Below are 17,296 nucleotides of genomic sequence, written 5' to 3' on the forward strand. Positions count from 1 at the left end.
ATCGCTATTGAAAGCTTTGCCACAACAAAGACATAACTCCTAACAGTATTTATCTTTGGACTGGTAATGCATCTTGTGAATGGCGAGGTGGTAAAGGTGCCTGTTTTGTCCTTGGGGGAGGAAAAGGGGAGTCGAAGGAGAGAAAGCTACTACAGAGAGGCCAAAACTTTGATCCCATTGATGTGTTGCAGGAGGCTGCGCAGCTGAAACCCAAGCCCAGTAACATGTCAGACTTTGTGAACTATTCTAAGCATCAGTTGCTGACGCCAAGATGAGGGGTGGGGGTTTCTGGGGGCACATATGCGTCTCCATAAGAACTCCCAATAGGAACTGACGGCCACTACGAGCACCATCTGACATGCAGTCCCTTAATGTTGGGCAATGGCCCTGTTTATAGCCCCCGTATCACAGCTCACAGTCCCACATGTGACACTCTGGTGAGGTCAGTGTGTGTTTAACACTCCGCAGGGTTGAGATGTAAAAATGTGTAGTCCAGTGTCAGCGAGTGAGGTTTAGTGCGAAGGTAGATCGCTAGGAGCTGTAGTGACCTTGGGACTGCTTGCTGAGGGCAGGACAGAATTCCTGAAGGGACACATGGTCTAGAGTGACAAGGCCATCTGCTGTAGCGCCAGCAGTAGGAGGAAGGTGGAGGGGGTTGGACACAGGGGTGCTGAGAATTCCTTTCGCTGGGGTGTGGAGGGAGTAGATATTCTGGGATATCACTGCGAGCACTCCGCCGGGAAACGTGTTTCTTTGGCATTTTTCAAGCGGAAATCGGTGGGAGAATTTCTGAACACTTGATGGTGAGAGGGGATCACTGCAGGGTTAAATGGGGAAGGTATTTTTCCGGCTCTCCGGCTCTCCACGAAGCGACTGGTGATAATGGTCTTGGTGTGTTGCCGTTTTACTTTGGCGGATCCAGTTTCCTCTCCATCTCAGCACAGCCGGAGCTGAGAGAGCGGGATCTGGTAGGCCTTCTGGCAGCGACCCTCACGGAGGATCATCTTCAAGGGATCTTCTTGGGAGTTGTTCTGTGCATGGCAAGGATCTACTTTCTTGCTGCCTCACTGAAATTGCATGGCCTAAACGAATGAATATTTTTATGAGGCGCCTTGCACCAGAGATGGGCCAGGACCAAACCAAGCAGCAGATAGAGAAGGGCCTGAGGTTGTATCAGTCCAATCAGACAGACAAAGCCCTGCATGTCTGGATAAAAGTGCTGGAGAAGACCTCAGATCCTGGGGGGAAGTTTCGGGTGTTGGGGTGCCTGATCACGGCTCACTCAGAGATGGGAAAATACAAAGATATGCTCAAGGTAAGCCTCCAGGAGAACTGCACAGAGTAACTTAACCTCTGTGTTCTACTCTAAATATCAGTGGTGTCATTTGGTTTAGATAATCCAAGACATTTCTCTCATTTTTACTACAGTGTGATCATATCTTGAGTTATGCAATCTGCACTTTGTATGTGCGTGTCTGTCTGTGTGTGTGTAACTGAATATCCCATCAATTTTATATGTCGTCACGTCTGCTCAGGAGTGGTAGAGTTTGTGCTGTAGTTGCATTTTAACATTTCTACACTGTCCAAGTGACTATTGAACAAGAAGAGGTCAAAGGTCGCCCTCTCGGTTCCATTTACAGTGATCTTGAGAAGCATGGGTTAATTTGTGGCTTCCACACGATGCAGAGTAAATAAGTGCCCTGCAACCCGAGTATCAGTGTGGGGTGTCTTGTTGACATAACCATCTTTACTCAAGCAGCGCCTACTCTCTTTCACCCCGCTTTCATGAGGACGTGATAAAGTAGAGGCCTCATGTTTGTGAATAAATATATCGTATCATTTCTCCTTGTTCATATGAATGTATTTACAATAAGTTTTCCATCTCCTCACTCTCACTCTCTCTTCGCAGTACGCTCTCGATCAAATCGACACAGCCAGAGAAATGGAGGACCCAGACTACCTGACGGAGGGCTACCTGAACTTGGCGCGCAGCAACGAGAAGCTGTGCGACTTCCAGAAAACGGTGTCCTACTGTAAGACCTGCTTAAACATGCAGGGCACCACGGTCAGCCTGCAGCTCAACGGCCAGGTATGTCTTAGCATGGGCAATGCCTTCCTGGGCCTCAGCGTCTTCCAGAAAGCTTTGGAGAGCTACGAGAAGGCCCTGCGCTACGCACACAACAACGACGACAAGATGCTGGAGTGCAGGGTCTGCTGCAGTCTGGGAAACATCTACATCCATCTTAAGGTAGTTTTTATAAGTTAATGAGATTTGATTGTTCTGTCCTTGTAGTCTTTGCTCAGCATCACCCTTTGAGTAAATGTCTTTATTATATGACAAATTATAGACAAGGGGTCTGAAAAGGAACCTTTCCCTTTCTGATAGTCGTAGATCATTTGGGTAAACCGTTGATTAGATTGCATGTGTGACTTGATGACGTGTTTGTGGAGTATGATAACACTGCAGAGCATCCAAACTAACATCATCAATGATTAGCTCACGAGGTACTGGGCATTGTGAAACCATGGCAGAGTGAGCAGGCTGGCTGGCGGGGGCGTATGTAGTACCCTTGACATCAGAGATTTGTAAGAGTAATCCCTCGGCTTCCTGGGGAGGATGGGTTTCAATGGGATTGTGATGAAGTGGCATTTGAAGAATGCACTCGTATGTCACATTATTTCATGGAAGAAAACATAATACGTCTGCTAATAATACCCGAGACACATTTATCAAAACTGCTAATTTTTTGAAAGGGTCTTTTGGGCGCTGTCAAACGTTGAATCGTCGTAAAAAGGGGATTACGAACCAGAATGTCCGTGTCAGTAGTATCTAAATAGGACGTTTGACTAAGATGCTGCCATATGTGGGCAATAATTGGACATCGGAGGTCTTACTCATCAATAACCTCTGCCAACAGGACTATGAGAAAGCCTTGTTCTTCCCCTGCAAAGCAGCTGAGCTCGTCAATGACTACGGCAAGGGTTGGAGCCTCAAGTATCGAGCCATGAGTCAGTACCACATGTCTGTCGCCTACAGGAAACTGGAGCGCCTGCCAGACGCCATGGAGTGCTGTGAGGTATTGTTTTATAACCGTCCAACACGATTACAATCCCCTGAGACGTCACTCAGCCCCACAAAGACAAACCTGCATAACTTGTGGAGAATGTCACAGTTTTTGTTTCCTCACCAAGTCGCCGTCCCCCCCGACGTTGGAGCTGCACATACAGTAGATGTTGTGCAGCAGACAGGTGCAGGCCCCAGTTGTTCTGTTGTATGGGGCCTTAGACCTCGACAAAAATATGCTCACAGAGGCGCTGGTTTAAAGTGTTAATGAAGAGGGTGGCTTTAGTCTTCACCCTGTTCTAATTATGTACCGAGGGTGAAAAATAACTTGATGTCATTGCCTTGGAGTGCAAAAGTAAAGTAACAAGACAGCAGGATGCATTTCAGATTTATTACATTTGCCAAACACATTTAGACAAACAAGTTACACATGTTGTCGTGTTTAGAATACCAGAGTACAAGAGGAGTCCTAAAGGTGAAACAACAACGTCTCACGTTCTTCATCACGTCTCGGTCTGATTTATTTGAAAATATACTGAAGCTGATAAATGAGATAACTGAATGCCAGTTGTAAAAGTAGTCTAATAAAATACAGTTTGAAATGTATCTGGTGATGATGAACCTGACTAGCATGAAAGTCCAGTTTCCAAATTATCCACACTGATTTCCCGTCAGTACATTTCAGCAGTTGGTGGTTTCATCACAGTTGAGGCGCTCAGATGAATTCCTTTCTCCTCTAAAACCTCTGTCTTACACTTCAACAGGAGTCTATGAAGATCGCTTTGCAGCACGGTGACCGTCCTCTGCAGGCTCTGTGCTTACTAAACTTTGCAGACATACATCGCTGTAGGCGTGACGTTGATGTAAGGTGCCACTGTTTGTGCATGCTCCTCCATTTTGTCTTTCACACAGAACCTTTCAAATACTTAGTCACTTTTTTCTTGTTGCTGTGGCATCTATATGTGGAGCTTCATTTTGTTATTTCTCTTCATGCACGCAGAAAGCATTCCCTCGCTACGAGTCTGCACTGGCTATCATGACTGAGATTGGAAACCGTCTCGGACAGTCACATGTCTACCTGGGAGTTGCAAAGTGTTGGCTTCTGCAGAAAGAATATGACAAGGTACCTATCATTATATAAATGTCTCTTCAGACATCACGGTCTTTTCGACTTTATTGTTGCTCATGAAAATACTTTTGTGTTAACTATGACACGCCCTGCCTCACTGCTTATTTTCCAGGCGCTTGATTCTTTGCAGCGAGCTCAGGAATTGGCGGACGGGATGGGAAACAAGGTAACTGATGATACACAGGACACAAGTACAAGTAGAGCTGCAACTACAGTAGGGCAATGTATCGATATCATACAAATATCTTGATATGAAACTGTGGATATCGTCTTAGATCATAGTGTCATAAGTCGTGTTTTCGTTTTAAAGGCTGCATTACAGTGAAGTGATGTAATTTTCCAAACTTACCAGACTGTTGTAGCTGTTCTAATATTTTCCTTCACTCACTCAGTCATTATATCCACAGTACTGATGATCATTTATCACAGATCCCAGTGTGTAAATATTTTGTGAAAGCACCAGTAGTTAACTCTACAAAAGATGTTGTCAGTATCGCCCAGATGTAATTGCAACTATTAGTCATTCAATTGTTGAGTTGGTTGACAGAATTAATCAGGAACTACTTCAAAAATTAAATACTGTAGAACTTCAATTAAACGTCCCGTCCCTTAGAAGGGACTGGCCTTGAGACAGGCCTTTATTTTTCAAAATGTGTAGCTAGTAGACTAGTTACACTTATTTTGTGTCATTTAGAGACCTGGTCTGGTTGCCAAGCAGTTCATTTTTATAGAAGTTCTTTGGGTGTGTAAAACCTGATTGTTGACTACCCACTTGAGCTAACATTAGTTAGCCGCTTAGATCGCACATAAAAATATAAATGTTTAAACTTTTGTCAATAAGTCATTCAGATTTAACTGCATGATAAAAAAAATAAGTGGTGACTCCCTTCGTCTGAAGCTGTCCACCAATCAAAAGTAGCAGAAGTGTGTTTGATAAAAATTAATCCAAGTAATGAGTATTGTTTTAGCAGAGTGAAGTGCTGTGCCAGTATGCTGGGTGCCGTGAAACAAGTGTCGTAACATAACACATAATTGATATGTTATTTAAAACCTAATTTTCATACAAGTAATATTCACACTAGTTCAGATAGAGAGTTTGATCATATTTCCTGATCTTTGCTGAGCAACAGTTTTGTGTAAAAGGAATAAAAGGCCTGTCCAAAATATAGGCCTCTTGAGTTCAGGGATTTAAGCCAATAATAGCCTGGGCTACTAACTGAAGTTTTATGGTAATTGTTACACTTGTCTCATTGTCTTTTGCCTGATTTGTGTGTTAAGCTGTGTACGCTGAAGGTGCACTGCCTGAGTGAGGGGATTTATCGGAGCCGAGGGCAGCAGGAGGAGCTCAGAGAGCAGGTGGTGAAGTTCCTGCAGTGTGTCGAGGAGCTGGAGCTCTACTGCGGCATGTGTGGAGAGTCCATCGGGGACAGGGACCAAAAACTGCAGGCCTTACCCTGTTCCCACATTTTCCATCTCAAGTGAGTGTTTTGATTACACAAAAGACAGAAGTTAATATGTGTTTTTCTTTATTTTAATGACAGATAAAACTGTTGACACTCTGCTGTTTCATCCTCTCAGGTGTCTGCAGACAAACGGGACGAAGGGCTGTCCTAAATGTTTCAAGTCCTCCATGAAGCCTGGATTTGTGTGATTGTGAGACTGCGTTTGTGCGTTGGATCTGCAGACACAGCGCAAAGCCTCACTGGCTCCTGACTGATCTGAGAGAAGCAGGCGGCCTCGAGATGTGCTGAAGATGTTTGAGGAGTAAATGATTCACTGCTCTGTGAAGGGGACGCTGAACTGAACCCTGGGTGTCGCAGAGTGCGGCTCTGAGGACACAATCAAGGCACCCGTCTGAGTCACAGCTGACGGTGGAGGTTTAAGTGACAGTGTTACATTTTATCATAAGCTGAAGAAGAAAGAACCTACGTTGTCTCTGACGACTGGCCTTTTAAGTCTTGAGGAAGAACGACCGTCCGAAGAGCGTTTCTAACTTCTATTTGCTATTTTATGCATTAGAATTGTTTCGTGAAGTCAAGATGATCGTCGGTGATCTTAGTCACAGGGTTTGTTGTTCAAATTCTGATATTACCTTTTACACAACATCCAATTTTTCTTTAACAGTTCTCTGATTTTTTTTTGTATCAGAACACAGAGCCATTTCAGAGTTTAACTGATTTCATACATGGTATATTTATTATTGTATTCATGTACATACTATTCTCATGTTAATTTGTTTTGAACGTTTGAGTTACTGTATTTGAGGTGTTTTGTAAAACCAAAAGACGAGCTAAAATCTCTTAACCATTCAAAACTAGTATGTCTTTACAGAACAGATTCACGCAGCTGTTTCTTTTTTTTTGTTCCTTATCACAGAGACTAAAGAGCCGGATCAACACAAACTGTGTTCAGAGAAATTCCTTATGTATCGATGTTTAACTCTTAAGTCTGACATCAATATAATTCTGTGGCGATTTAAGGACAAATATTGCTGAGAAGGAAACCTATTATGAAAGGATCTTATTTGACCAATCACACACTTGTCAGATAATTATTTACAGGAGATCAATGCAGTATGTTTTAATGTAGTGTTTTGAAGTCATATGTAAATATTGATTAACTGGAGGCAGAGGTATTGTAATTTTAAGGCGGTTTCGAGGGAGCTATTACATGTTGCATGTTTTATTTACAATGCCCAGCAACGAAGGATTACATCACATTACATCATCACATGTATCTGTAACTGTATTTACTTATTTCGGAATTGTTTATCATAGTATTTCTTAATATTAAGTGGCTTTTATGATTCATATTCCTTATATATTTGTTCATTTTAATGAAAAAAAAAAGCCACGTCAATTAAAGTCATCGTGGCTGTAACAAGGTTTTTCATTTACAGTAGGTTTTCCTCCAAAACTCCTACTAAATTTCTTTTTAGCAAGACTGTAGTTTACAAAAATATTCTTTTAAGACATTGATTTGAGACACAGTAATTCAATTGTATGGTCAAAACAAGATAAATTGTTGTTGCTGTGAGGACAAAATGATTTAAAAAAAAATACTGTCAACCCTTTTTTTTCAGCATTCAGAATTCAAGCAAAGAGGCCATGAACTTATTTTTATCAAATTTAAGGACTACACACAATACTGTAACTTTAAAATATTAAGTATTTTGTCTTCTCTCTTCATACATGTGAGCAGGAAACAGCAGTGTTGTCACGGTGCTCGAATTCCTAACTTTGATGCAATACCTTGAAAATATCCATATTCAATACGAGTTTTTGATACGAAATAAAAATGGACATTGAGGGCATGAAATTTAAAATGCTTATTAAAAGATAAATATAACAAGGCTATAACATGACAGCGATTAATTTTCTTAGTAGCAGAGAACAGCAGCAAGAAAGCACAGTTGGTACCCATGTATGAGTAGTGCGGAAAATGAGTATTAAAGCTGTTTCAGATATTCAGAATTGATATATATATATATGGATAAATTTATATTTTGGCAACACTAGTTGGCAGCATGAAGAGAGAAAGACCAGCACAATAACTTTTACTGCACAAGCACTTACCTTTCCCACACATCACTACATCTGAACATCACCTGCTTCCTGTTTTAGGTCTCAGCATCCAAAATACTGTTGATTCACTGTCTGTTTACCCATAGTACAGAAACTGTAAACATGTTGTAAAGCATAGATGTCATCTACACTTGTTATTCTTGGTTCTGGGGTGTAAAAGAAGACTTCTCTGACAGTACAGCCACTCATCGTTTAACAGTTTAAACTACCTCTGTTTTTGCCTCTAAGCTTTGCCCTCCTTAGAGGATTAATGCAGTAATAACACCACATTTAAGTACATGTAGAATTGTTATGTTTTTCTAGGCATCATGTTGATATAACCATGATTTAGAGTCTGACTAGAATGCATTGTTAATATATTTATGCATTGAGTCAAACCATGTTACTGTGTCGAATATGGAAACATTTCATTGTGGAGAATAAAGTGTATCGAAAGTAAATGTTTGGGTTTGTTTTTTTACATTGTCTCTATGTAAATGGCCTAAGTTTTCAAATTGAAAGTGAATGTCAGTCTGCCACCATGACTTGACAGGTTTAAACGTGTAGTATGGGGAATACGCGACGTGTATTTTAACCAGTCGTACTAGTTTGTCAGCATTGACACAAGTTTTAGCCAAGCGTTCCAGGCTGAACCGCCTCCTGTCACAACACCTAAATGACAGGAAGGAAGTTTTCCTGAAACCTCACTTTACAAGAACACCTCAGCCTGATGGCAGCGATTGTGTTCTCTGAAGAGGACTTGCATTGTCCTCAGTGCTCTGACATCTACTGCCTTCCAGTTCTCCTCAATTGTGGCCACAATATCTGCAGAGTTTGTTTACACAAATTCTGGGAATGGAAAGGATCTCGAGTATGTCCTGTGTGTCGCGTAGTGTCTGTCCCTGCGAGGCCTCCTATCAATTTGGCACTAAAGATAGCTGTGGACAAATATCAAGTGCACAAGACCAGCAGGGAACAAGAAGTTTGTCGTCTTCACAGTGAGAGGCTGAGGCTTTTTTGCCACAATGACGAAGAGCCCATCTGCCTTGTCTGCCAAACGTCGAAACAGCATAGAGTTCATGAGTGCTGCCCGGTGGAGGAGGCGGCCCAACAGAAGAAGGTAGAATAAAAATAGAAACTGGGAAAATGACAGGGGGATTTACTGCATATTTAACACAAGAAACACAATGAGTTGTCTGGATGTCTTACTACTGTGGTTCTAAGTTTTTGTGGCGTTAAAGCGGATGTCATTGAGCTGCAGCTAACAATTACTTTCATTATAGACATTCAATTAATTTTCTCAATGAACTGATTTATCATTCAGTCTACAAAAAGTGTTCATCACACTTTCCTAGACCACACAGTTGTCCAGAACTCAAAGAAATTGAATTTGCAATAATATAAAACAGATAAAAGCTGCAATTAGATTATCAGGAGAGTTGCAAATGAATATTTTGTCTATCAATATTTGAGCTCCACAGTTTTACTCTTAAAGGAGCAGTTCACACCAAAAATACAGGAATCGTACATCTACTGCTAGCTCACCTTGCACCACTGAGCTAGCTAACGTGACAGCTCAGCCAACGAGGACGCCATTAATGTTTACATCACGTGATGTCATGTCCATGAGTAGATGCATGTTTCCTTGTGCGTGGTGATACAACTGGTGGGTGTAGTTTGGTAGAAAGAAAATAGTTCCTACATGAAACTGCCCACAACAAGGTCTGTGGATTATTTTAAGTAACCGGGTCATGATTTCTGGAAAGAGACATTGCTGTTGAATTTTTCCAATGTGTTTTCTTGGGGCTTCGAGCACCACAAGCTGAGTGCCATCTAGTTCCGTAATAGTCAAGAGAGGGAAGACGTCTCTACGGTCAATATCTGCAACACTCTGCAACCTACCAAAAAATGAAAATGCAAATCTAGACTAAATAGCACTACAGGTAAGAATTGATTTAAGGGTGAACTGTCCCTTTAATTATTCTCATTTAAATTGATTTATTTATTTATCTATTTAACATTTCAGGCAGAGATTTCAGCCACGCTGGAGTCCCTGAAGAAAAAGCTCAAAATACTGAATAATACAAAGGAGCACTGGGAGGAAACCAAAAACTATATACAGGTAAAACTTATCGTTACTCAATCATACAGTTCACTTCTGGCCCAAGAGAGGAAAATCTCTCTCAGTTTGGCACACAAACATTTCCTTGGTTTACTGCCAAAAATAACCAACTCCCAAAACATTTCAGAGCCAAGCTTATCAAAGTGAGGTAGCAATAAAGGAGGAGTTTGAGAAGCTACACCTGTTCCTCAAGGAGGAGGAAATCACAAGACTGAAGGTGCTCAAACAGGAAGAGGAAATTAAGACCCAGGTGATGAGTCAGAAGCTGGAAAACATCAAGGACCAGATCAAAACCCTGTCTTTCACCATCAGTGAAATTGAGACAGCTCTCAGAGTGAGGGACTTACCCTTTCTACAGGTACAATGACAGCCATCATTTACACAATAATTTAATGTAAGTCATAAGATGATACGAGTATTATCTGCCTGCTAACCCCAAACCACAAATGTGTCCAAATGGACAACATTTCAATCCCGGCCGGATCTTCCTCTTCAAGTAAAAATGTTTAAAACTGGTCACCACACCCTAAAATATACCTCAACAGGCTGATGGGCTCTGACAGATATGGTTGACTATCCAACACGCCCAGGCTGTACGCAATGAAACCTGTACACTCCTTCAAGATTGATGTACTCTTAGCAAAGTCTAATTTGGAGAAAATAATGCATCAAATTTATATGAATCATATCAAAGAAATGTCAAGTATATAAAAAAAATCCAACAAGGTTAGACTTACAGTTGCAACTTGTACTTGACAAAAAACATTAAAATACCTGAGCCTACATCATATTGTTGAATAACATACACACAAATTACACAAAAGTAAGTTCAGTTTCATTTCATGTGAAAAAACGTCATGGTATAGTATGTCATAAAATAGTCATAGCATAGTATATCATGAAAAAATGTCATAGTATAGTATGTCATAAAAATGTGAAAAAACGTCATAGTATAGTATGTCATAAAAATGCGAAAAAACGTCAGTATAGTATGTCATAAAAATGCGAAAAAACATCATAAAAATGTGAAAAAATGTCATAGTATAGTATGTCATAAAAATGTGAAAAAACATCATAGTATAGTATGTCATAGAATAGTCATAGTATAGTATGTCATAAAAATGTGAAAAAACGTCATAGTATAGTATGTCATAAAAATATCATAGTATAGTATGTCATGAAAATGTGAAAAAACGTCATGGTATAGTATGTCATAAAATAGTCATAGCATAGTATATCATGAAAAAATGTCATAGTATAGTAGCTCATAAAATAGTCATAGTAAAGTATGTCATGAAAATGTGAAAAAACGTCATAGTATAGTATGTCATAAAATAGTCATAGTATAGTATATCATGAAAATGTGAAAAAAACGTCATAGTATAATGTGTCATAAAAATGTGAAAAAACGTCATAGTATAGTATGTCATAAAAATGTGAAAAAACATCACAGTATAGTATGCCATAGGATAGTCATAGTATAGTATGTCATGAAAATGTGAAAAAACGTCATAGTATAGTATGTCAAAAGATAGTCATAGTAAAGTATGTCATGAAAATGTGAAAAAACGTCATAGTATAATATGTCATAAAATAGTTACAGTATAGTATGTCATAAACATGTGAAAAAACGTCATAGTATAGTATGTCATAGGATAGTCATAGTATAGTATGTCATGAAAATGCGAAAAAATGTTATAGTATAGTATGTCATAAACATGTGAAAAAACGTCATAGTATAGTATGTCATGAAAATGTGAAAAACATCATAGTATAGTATGTCATAGGATAGTCATAGTATAGTATGTCATAAAAATGTGAAAAAACGTCTTAGTATAGTATGTCATAAAAATGTGAAAAAACGTCATGGTATAGTATGTCATAGGATAGTCATAGTATAGTATGTCATGAAAATGCGAAAAAACGTCATAGTATAGTATGTCATAAAAATGTGAAAAAACGTCATGGTATAGTATGTCATAAAAATGCGAAAAAAACGTCATAGTATAGTATGTCATAAAAATGTGAAAAAATGTCATAGTATAGTATGTCATAAAAATGTAAAAAAATGTCATAGTATAGTATGTCATGAAAATGTGAAAAAACATCATAGTATAGTAGGTCATAAAATAGTCATAGTATAGTATGTCATAAAAATGTCATAGTATAGTATGCATAATTTTTTTTTGAAAAAACATCATAGTATAGTATGTCAAAAAATATATATATATTATTTTATTATTTATTTATTTCGTTGTAATTTAACCAGGTTTGTCCCGCTGAGATCAAAGATGTCTTTTACAAGGGTGACCTGGCCAAGAATAGCACCAACACAGAATTTCAACAACAAATCAAATTCACATTAAAGCCATAGATTGTATAAAAATTAAAGCACAGACTTGAATCACACAGATTAATTAGATAATACAGTTGAACACACACAGCCTGAAGTCAATAGATTTCACCATGGTTTTAATCTCAGTCAAGGTCACCATGTCTTGAAGCTTTAGATCATTTTGCAGATTGTTCCATGCTGTAGGTGCAGAGAACCAATTCAGCTCTGACTTTGGACACAGCAATACACAAAAAGTCCTGCTGAAGTAGATTATAACTTCCATTGTTCATATTCACGAGAGAAGATAAGTAGAAAGAACCAAGAATAGCATTGTAAATAAAAACATAGCAGTGACTGAGGCAGTGTGTACATAAAGCAGACCAATTCACTGTTGAGTAAAAAATACAATGGTGAGTGGGAGATCCTCAACTTGAAATGACTCTCAGAGCTCTATGATACACACTATCCAGCATGTGAAGACAATGAACAGGGACATTCATATGAAACACATCACCATAATCAATGACAGAAAAAAAGGTAGACTGCATTTATTTCTGTTTCACACCAAAAGAAAAGCAAGACTTACTTCTGAGATAAAAAACAATTAAAACCTCAAAAAATATTATCATATATTATGCCATAAAAGTGTCAGTACAGTAGTAAGTTAGCATACCAATAGTTGCTCATTAGCACACAGTACAGGGTGATGGCAATGTCACTGTAGGTATTTGTCCATTAACCAAAGTATTGGTAAAACTGAAACGTTGATCTGTTGATGGTACAAGAGGAATAGTCAGAGGATTTTAAGACTAATGTCCGCACCAAATTTCAATCAAATAATCAAATAGTTGTTAAGAATTTTCAATCTAGACCAAAGTGTTAGACCAACAGACAGCTCAAAACTGCTGCAACACATACTGGCTAAAGAATATGATGTGGGCCTTTATGAGGGAAGATTTTATGTATGTCATAAATTTTTTTTTTTAAAAATTCATAAAAAATGTCATAGTGTAGAATGTCTTACAAATTCATTAAAAAAAGGTCATAGTATAGTAGGTAAAAAAAATCATAATAAAATGTCATGGTATAGCATGTCCTAAAAAATGTCAAAAAATGTCATTGTATAGCATGTCTTAATTTTTTTTTTTACAATGTCATAGTATAGTTTGTTATTAAAAAAACATAAAAATGTCATAGTGTAGTATGTCTTAAAAATTCATTAAAAAATATGTCATAGTATAGTATGTAAAAGAAATCATAATAAAATGTCATAGTACAGTATGGTATTAAAAAAAAAGAAAATGTCATAGTACAGTATGGTATAAAAAAACAAAAAAATGTCATAGTATAGTATGTCATAAAAAAGTCATAAAAATGTCATAGTATAGTATGGTATTAAAAAAACAACAAAAATGTCATTGTATAGCATGTCTTAATTTTTTTTTACAATGTCATAGTATAGTTTGTTATTAAAAAAACATAAAAATGTCATAGTGTAGTATGTCTTAAAAATTCATTAAAAAATATGTCATAGTATAGTATGTAAAAGAAATCATAATAAAATGTCATAGTACAGTATGGTATTAAAAAAAAAGAAAATGTCATAGTACAGTATGGTATAAAAAAACAAAAAAATGTCATAGTATAGTATGTCATAAAAAAGTCATAAAAATGTCATAGTATAGTATGTAAAGAAAACATTAAAAATGTCATAGTACAGTATGGTATTAAAAAAAATGGCATAGTACAATATGGTATAAAAAAACAAAAGAATGTCATTTGTACAGTATGTCATGAAAAAGTCATAAAAATGTCATAGTATAGTATGGTATAAAAAAAAACAAAAATGGCATAGTACAGTATGGAAAAAAAAAATGTCATTGTATAGTATTTCATAAAAAAAGTCATAAAAATGTCATAGTATAGTATGTAAAGAAAACATTCAAAATGTCATAGTACAGTATGGTATTTAAAAAAAAAGTCATAGTACAGAATGGTATAAAAAAACAAAAAAATGTCATTGTATAGTCTGTCATAAAAACAGTTATAAAAATGTCATTGTATGGTATGTCATAAAAACAGTTATAAAAATGTCATAGTATGGTATGTAAAGAAAACATTCAAAATGTCATAGTACAGTATGGTAAAAACAAAAAACATTAAAAATGTCATAATACAGTATGGTATAAAAAAAAAAGGCATAATACAGTATGGTATAAAAAAAACAAAAAAATGTTATTGTATAGTATGTCATAAAAAAAGTCATAAAAATGTCATAGTATAGTATGTAAAGAAAACATTAAAAATGTCATAGTACAGTATGGTATTAAAAAAATGGCATAGTACAATATGGTATAAAAAAAACAAAAAAATGTCATTTGTATAGTATGTCATGAAAAAGTCATAAAAATGTCATAGTATAGTATGTAAAGAAAACATTAAAAATGTCATAGTACAGTATGGTATAAAAAAAACAAAAAAATGTCATTGTATAGTATGTCATAAAAAGTCATAAAAATGTCATAGTATGGTATGTAAAGAAAACATTCAAAATGTCATAGTACAGTATGGTAAAAACAAAAAACATTAAAAATGTCATAATACAGTATGGTTAAAAAAAAAAGGCATAATACAGTATGGTATAAAAAAAACAAAAAAATGTCATTGTATAGTATGTCATAAAAAAAGTCATAAAAATGTCATAGTATAGTATGTAAAGAAAACATTAAAAATGTCATAGTACAGTATGGTATAAAAAAAACAAAAAAATGTCATTGTATAGTATGTCATAAAAAGTCATAAAAATGTCATAGTATGGTATGTAAAGAAAACATTCAAAATGTCATAGTACAGTATGGTAAAAACAAAAAACATTAAAAATGTCATAATACAGTATGGTTAAAAAAAAAAGGCATAATACAGTATGGTATAAAAAAAACAAAAAAATGTCATTGTATAGTATGTCATAAAAAAAGTCATAAAAATGTCATAGTATAGTATGTAAAGAAAACATTCAAAATGTCATAATACAGTATGGTAAAAAAAAAACAAAAAAATGTCATTGTATAGTATGTCATAAAAAAAGTCATAAAAATGTCATAGTATAGTATGTAAAGAAAACATTAAAAATGTCATAGTACAGTATGGTATTAAAAAAAATGGCATAGTACAATATGGTATAAAAAAACAAAAAAATGTCATTTGTATAGTATGTCATGAAAAAGTCATAAAAATGTCATAGTATAGTATTTCATAAAACAGTCATAAAAATGTCATAGTATAGTATGTAAAGAAAACATTAAAAATGTCATAGTACAGTATGGTATAAAAAAAAACAAAAAAATGTCATTGTATAGTATGTCATAAAAAAAGTCATAAAAATGTCATAGTATAGTATGTAAAGAAAACATTAAAAATGTCATAGTATAGTATGTAAAGAAAACATTAAAAATGTCATAGTACAGTATGGTATTAAAAAAACAAAAAAAATCGTCATAGTATAGTATGTCATAAAAAAGTCATAACAATGTCAGTATAGTATGTCATAAAATATTTAAAAAGTCATTAAATAAAAAAACTAAAATAAAATAATAGATTTAAAAAACTATAAGGATGTTTAAACACTGTTTGTCATGTACTATTTTAATGTTTCCTTTCATGTTTGTACTTTATATATTTGATGTATTATTCTGACTGACCTGAAGAGAATCCGAGAGGGATCAAAACTTAGTCCATGTAAATAGTTTTGTGGCTTGGAGTTGTTGTGCAGGTGTTACTCTTTTTGTTAATGCTGATATCCAAAAGTCTTGAACACACATATGATGTTTATATAACTACACTCCTGCCATGTTAATGAGATGCATTTATTCCCCTTCTCTCTGTGACTTAAGGGCTACAAGCAAACAAAGAAAAGGTATGCATAACTCACTATCTGCAAAAACTTAGCACTGACTGTCTCCATAAGACAATGTAGTAATTATTTCAACATGTTTCAGGGCAAAATGCAACATTGGAGAGCCGGAGTGTGTCAGAGATATCCTGATCAACACTGCAAAGCATGTGGGAATACTTAGGTTCGGAATCTGGAATAAGATGGCCAACATCGTCGAGTGTGGTGGGTGAACAGACAGTGGTCTTAAAGGTAGCGTTTACTATGAAGTATTTTCATTACACTAAATTTTGGTTCTACTTTCAGCTCCTATCACTCTGGACCCAAACACAGCACAGGCCAACTTAAAGTTCTCTGAAGAGTTGACCTGTGTGCAATACAGCAGTAAGCAACCCCTTCCTGACAACCCTGAGCGCTGCACCAGTCGAGTGTGTGTGCTGGGAGCGACTGGCTTCACATCTGGGAAACACAGCTGGACCGTGGAGGTGGGCCAGGGCAAAGACTGGTACATAGGAGTGGCCCAGGAGTCCATCAAAAGGAAGAGTACAGTCTTCCTCAATCCGGCGGAGGGTTTCTGGGTGATCGGCCTGTGCAACGGAGACTCGTTCTGGGCTCAGACCTCGCCTCGCAGCAAGCTCACGTTGAAGCAGAAACCTGAAAAGATTACTGTACAGCTGGACTATGACAAAGGAAAGGTCGTTTTCCTCAACACTGCTGATTCGACGATAATACATACATTCAAAGACAAGTTTACAGAGAGGATTTTCCCCTACTTCTCCCCTGGATTGTTGGACAAGGGGAAAAACTCTATCCCGTTAAGAATCTGTCCTCTGAAAATAAAAGTGGACGTAGAGTAGAGATGAAGACTTTGTTGAGTGTGTTGTAGCTGATACAACTGATTAAAACAGGCAACAAGTTGCATAGTTTCAATATGAATTCAGCAGCTAGTTTACATGACACTGTATCTGATAAAAGGTCATAGAGGCAACATATACAGTGGGGCAAAAAAGTATTTAGTCAGCCACTGATTTTGCAAGTTCTCCTACTTAGAAAGATGAGAGAGGTCTGTAATTTTCATCAGAGGTACACTTCAACTATGAGAGAAAAAATGAGAAAAAAAATCCAGGAAATCACATTGTATGATTTTTAAAGAATTTATTTGTAAATTATGGTGGAAAATAAGTATTTGGCAAT

At 36.6% G+C, this 17,296-nt stretch overlaps 2 protein-coding genes across 2 annotated transcripts; both read left to right on the plus strand.

Moving 5' to 3' along the window:
* Window positions 1–375: 375 nt before the first annotated feature.
* On the plus strand, window positions 376–8,207 carry rapsn (receptor-associated protein of the synapse, 43kD). Its single transcript, XM_050074187.1, has 8 exons — window positions 376–1,315; window positions 1,910–2,248; window positions 2,919–3,077; window positions 3,829–3,927; window positions 4,065–4,187; window positions 4,306–4,359; window positions 5,472–5,671; window positions 5,772–8,207. The coding sequence occupies exons 1-8, from the start codon at window positions 1,091–1,093 to the stop codon at window positions 5,842–5,844; spliced, it is 1,272 nt and encodes a 423-aa protein (XP_049930144.1). The 5' UTR covers window positions 376–1,090; the 3' UTR covers window positions 5,845–8,207.
* Window positions 8,208–8,486: 279 nt separating this feature from the next.
* On the plus strand, window positions 8,487–17,187 carry LOC126408607 (zinc-binding protein A33-like). The gene is made up of 6 exons (XM_050074272.1): window positions 8,487–8,876; window positions 9,783–9,878; window positions 10,006–10,236; window positions 16,104–16,126; window positions 16,209–16,327; window positions 16,409–17,187. The coding sequence occupies exons 1-6, from the start codon at window positions 8,487–8,489 to the stop codon at window positions 16,957–16,959; spliced, it is 1,410 nt and encodes a 469-aa protein (XP_049930229.1). The 3' UTR covers window positions 16,960–17,187.
* Window positions 17,188–17,296: the final 109 nt, after the last annotated feature.

Source organism: Epinephelus moara, chromosome 20 (assembly GCF_006386435.1).
Source record: "Epinephelus moara isolate mb chromosome 20, YSFRI_EMoa_1.0, whole genome shotgun sequence".
Taxonomy (NCBI): Eukaryota; Metazoa; Chordata; class Actinopteri; order Perciformes; family Serranidae; genus Epinephelus; species Epinephelus moara.

What these genes read in the sequence shown, in the direction of transcription:
- rapsn (XM_050074187.1), top strand. Translation starts at nt 1,091, where the DNA reads ATGAATATTTTTATGAGGCGCCTTGCACCAGAGATGGGCCAGGACCAA. An exon ending in GCTGTAGGCGTGACGTTGAT is followed by an intron (nt 3,928 to 4,064) that starts GTAAGGTGCCAC and finishes TCATGCACGCAG; the next exon opens with AAAGCATTCCCTCGCTACGA. An exon ending in TGCAGAAAGAATATGACAAG is followed by an intron (nt 4,188 to 4,305) that starts GTACCTATCATT and finishes CTTATTTTCCAG; the next exon opens with GCGCTTGATTCTTTGCAGCG.
- LOC126408607 (XM_050074272.1), top strand. Translation starts at nt 8,487, where the DNA reads ATGGCAGCGATTGTGTTCTCTGAAGAGGACTTGCATTGTCCTCAGTGC. An exon ending in AAACCAAAAACTATATACAG is followed by an intron (nt 9,879 to 10,005) that starts GTAAAACTTATC and finishes AAAACATTTCAG; the next exon opens with AGCCAAGCTTATCAAAGTGA. An exon ending in GGCCAACATCGTCGAGTGTG is followed by an intron (nt 16,328 to 16,408) that starts GTGGGTGAACAG and finishes TTCTACTTTCAG; the next exon opens with CTCCTATCACTCTGGACCCA.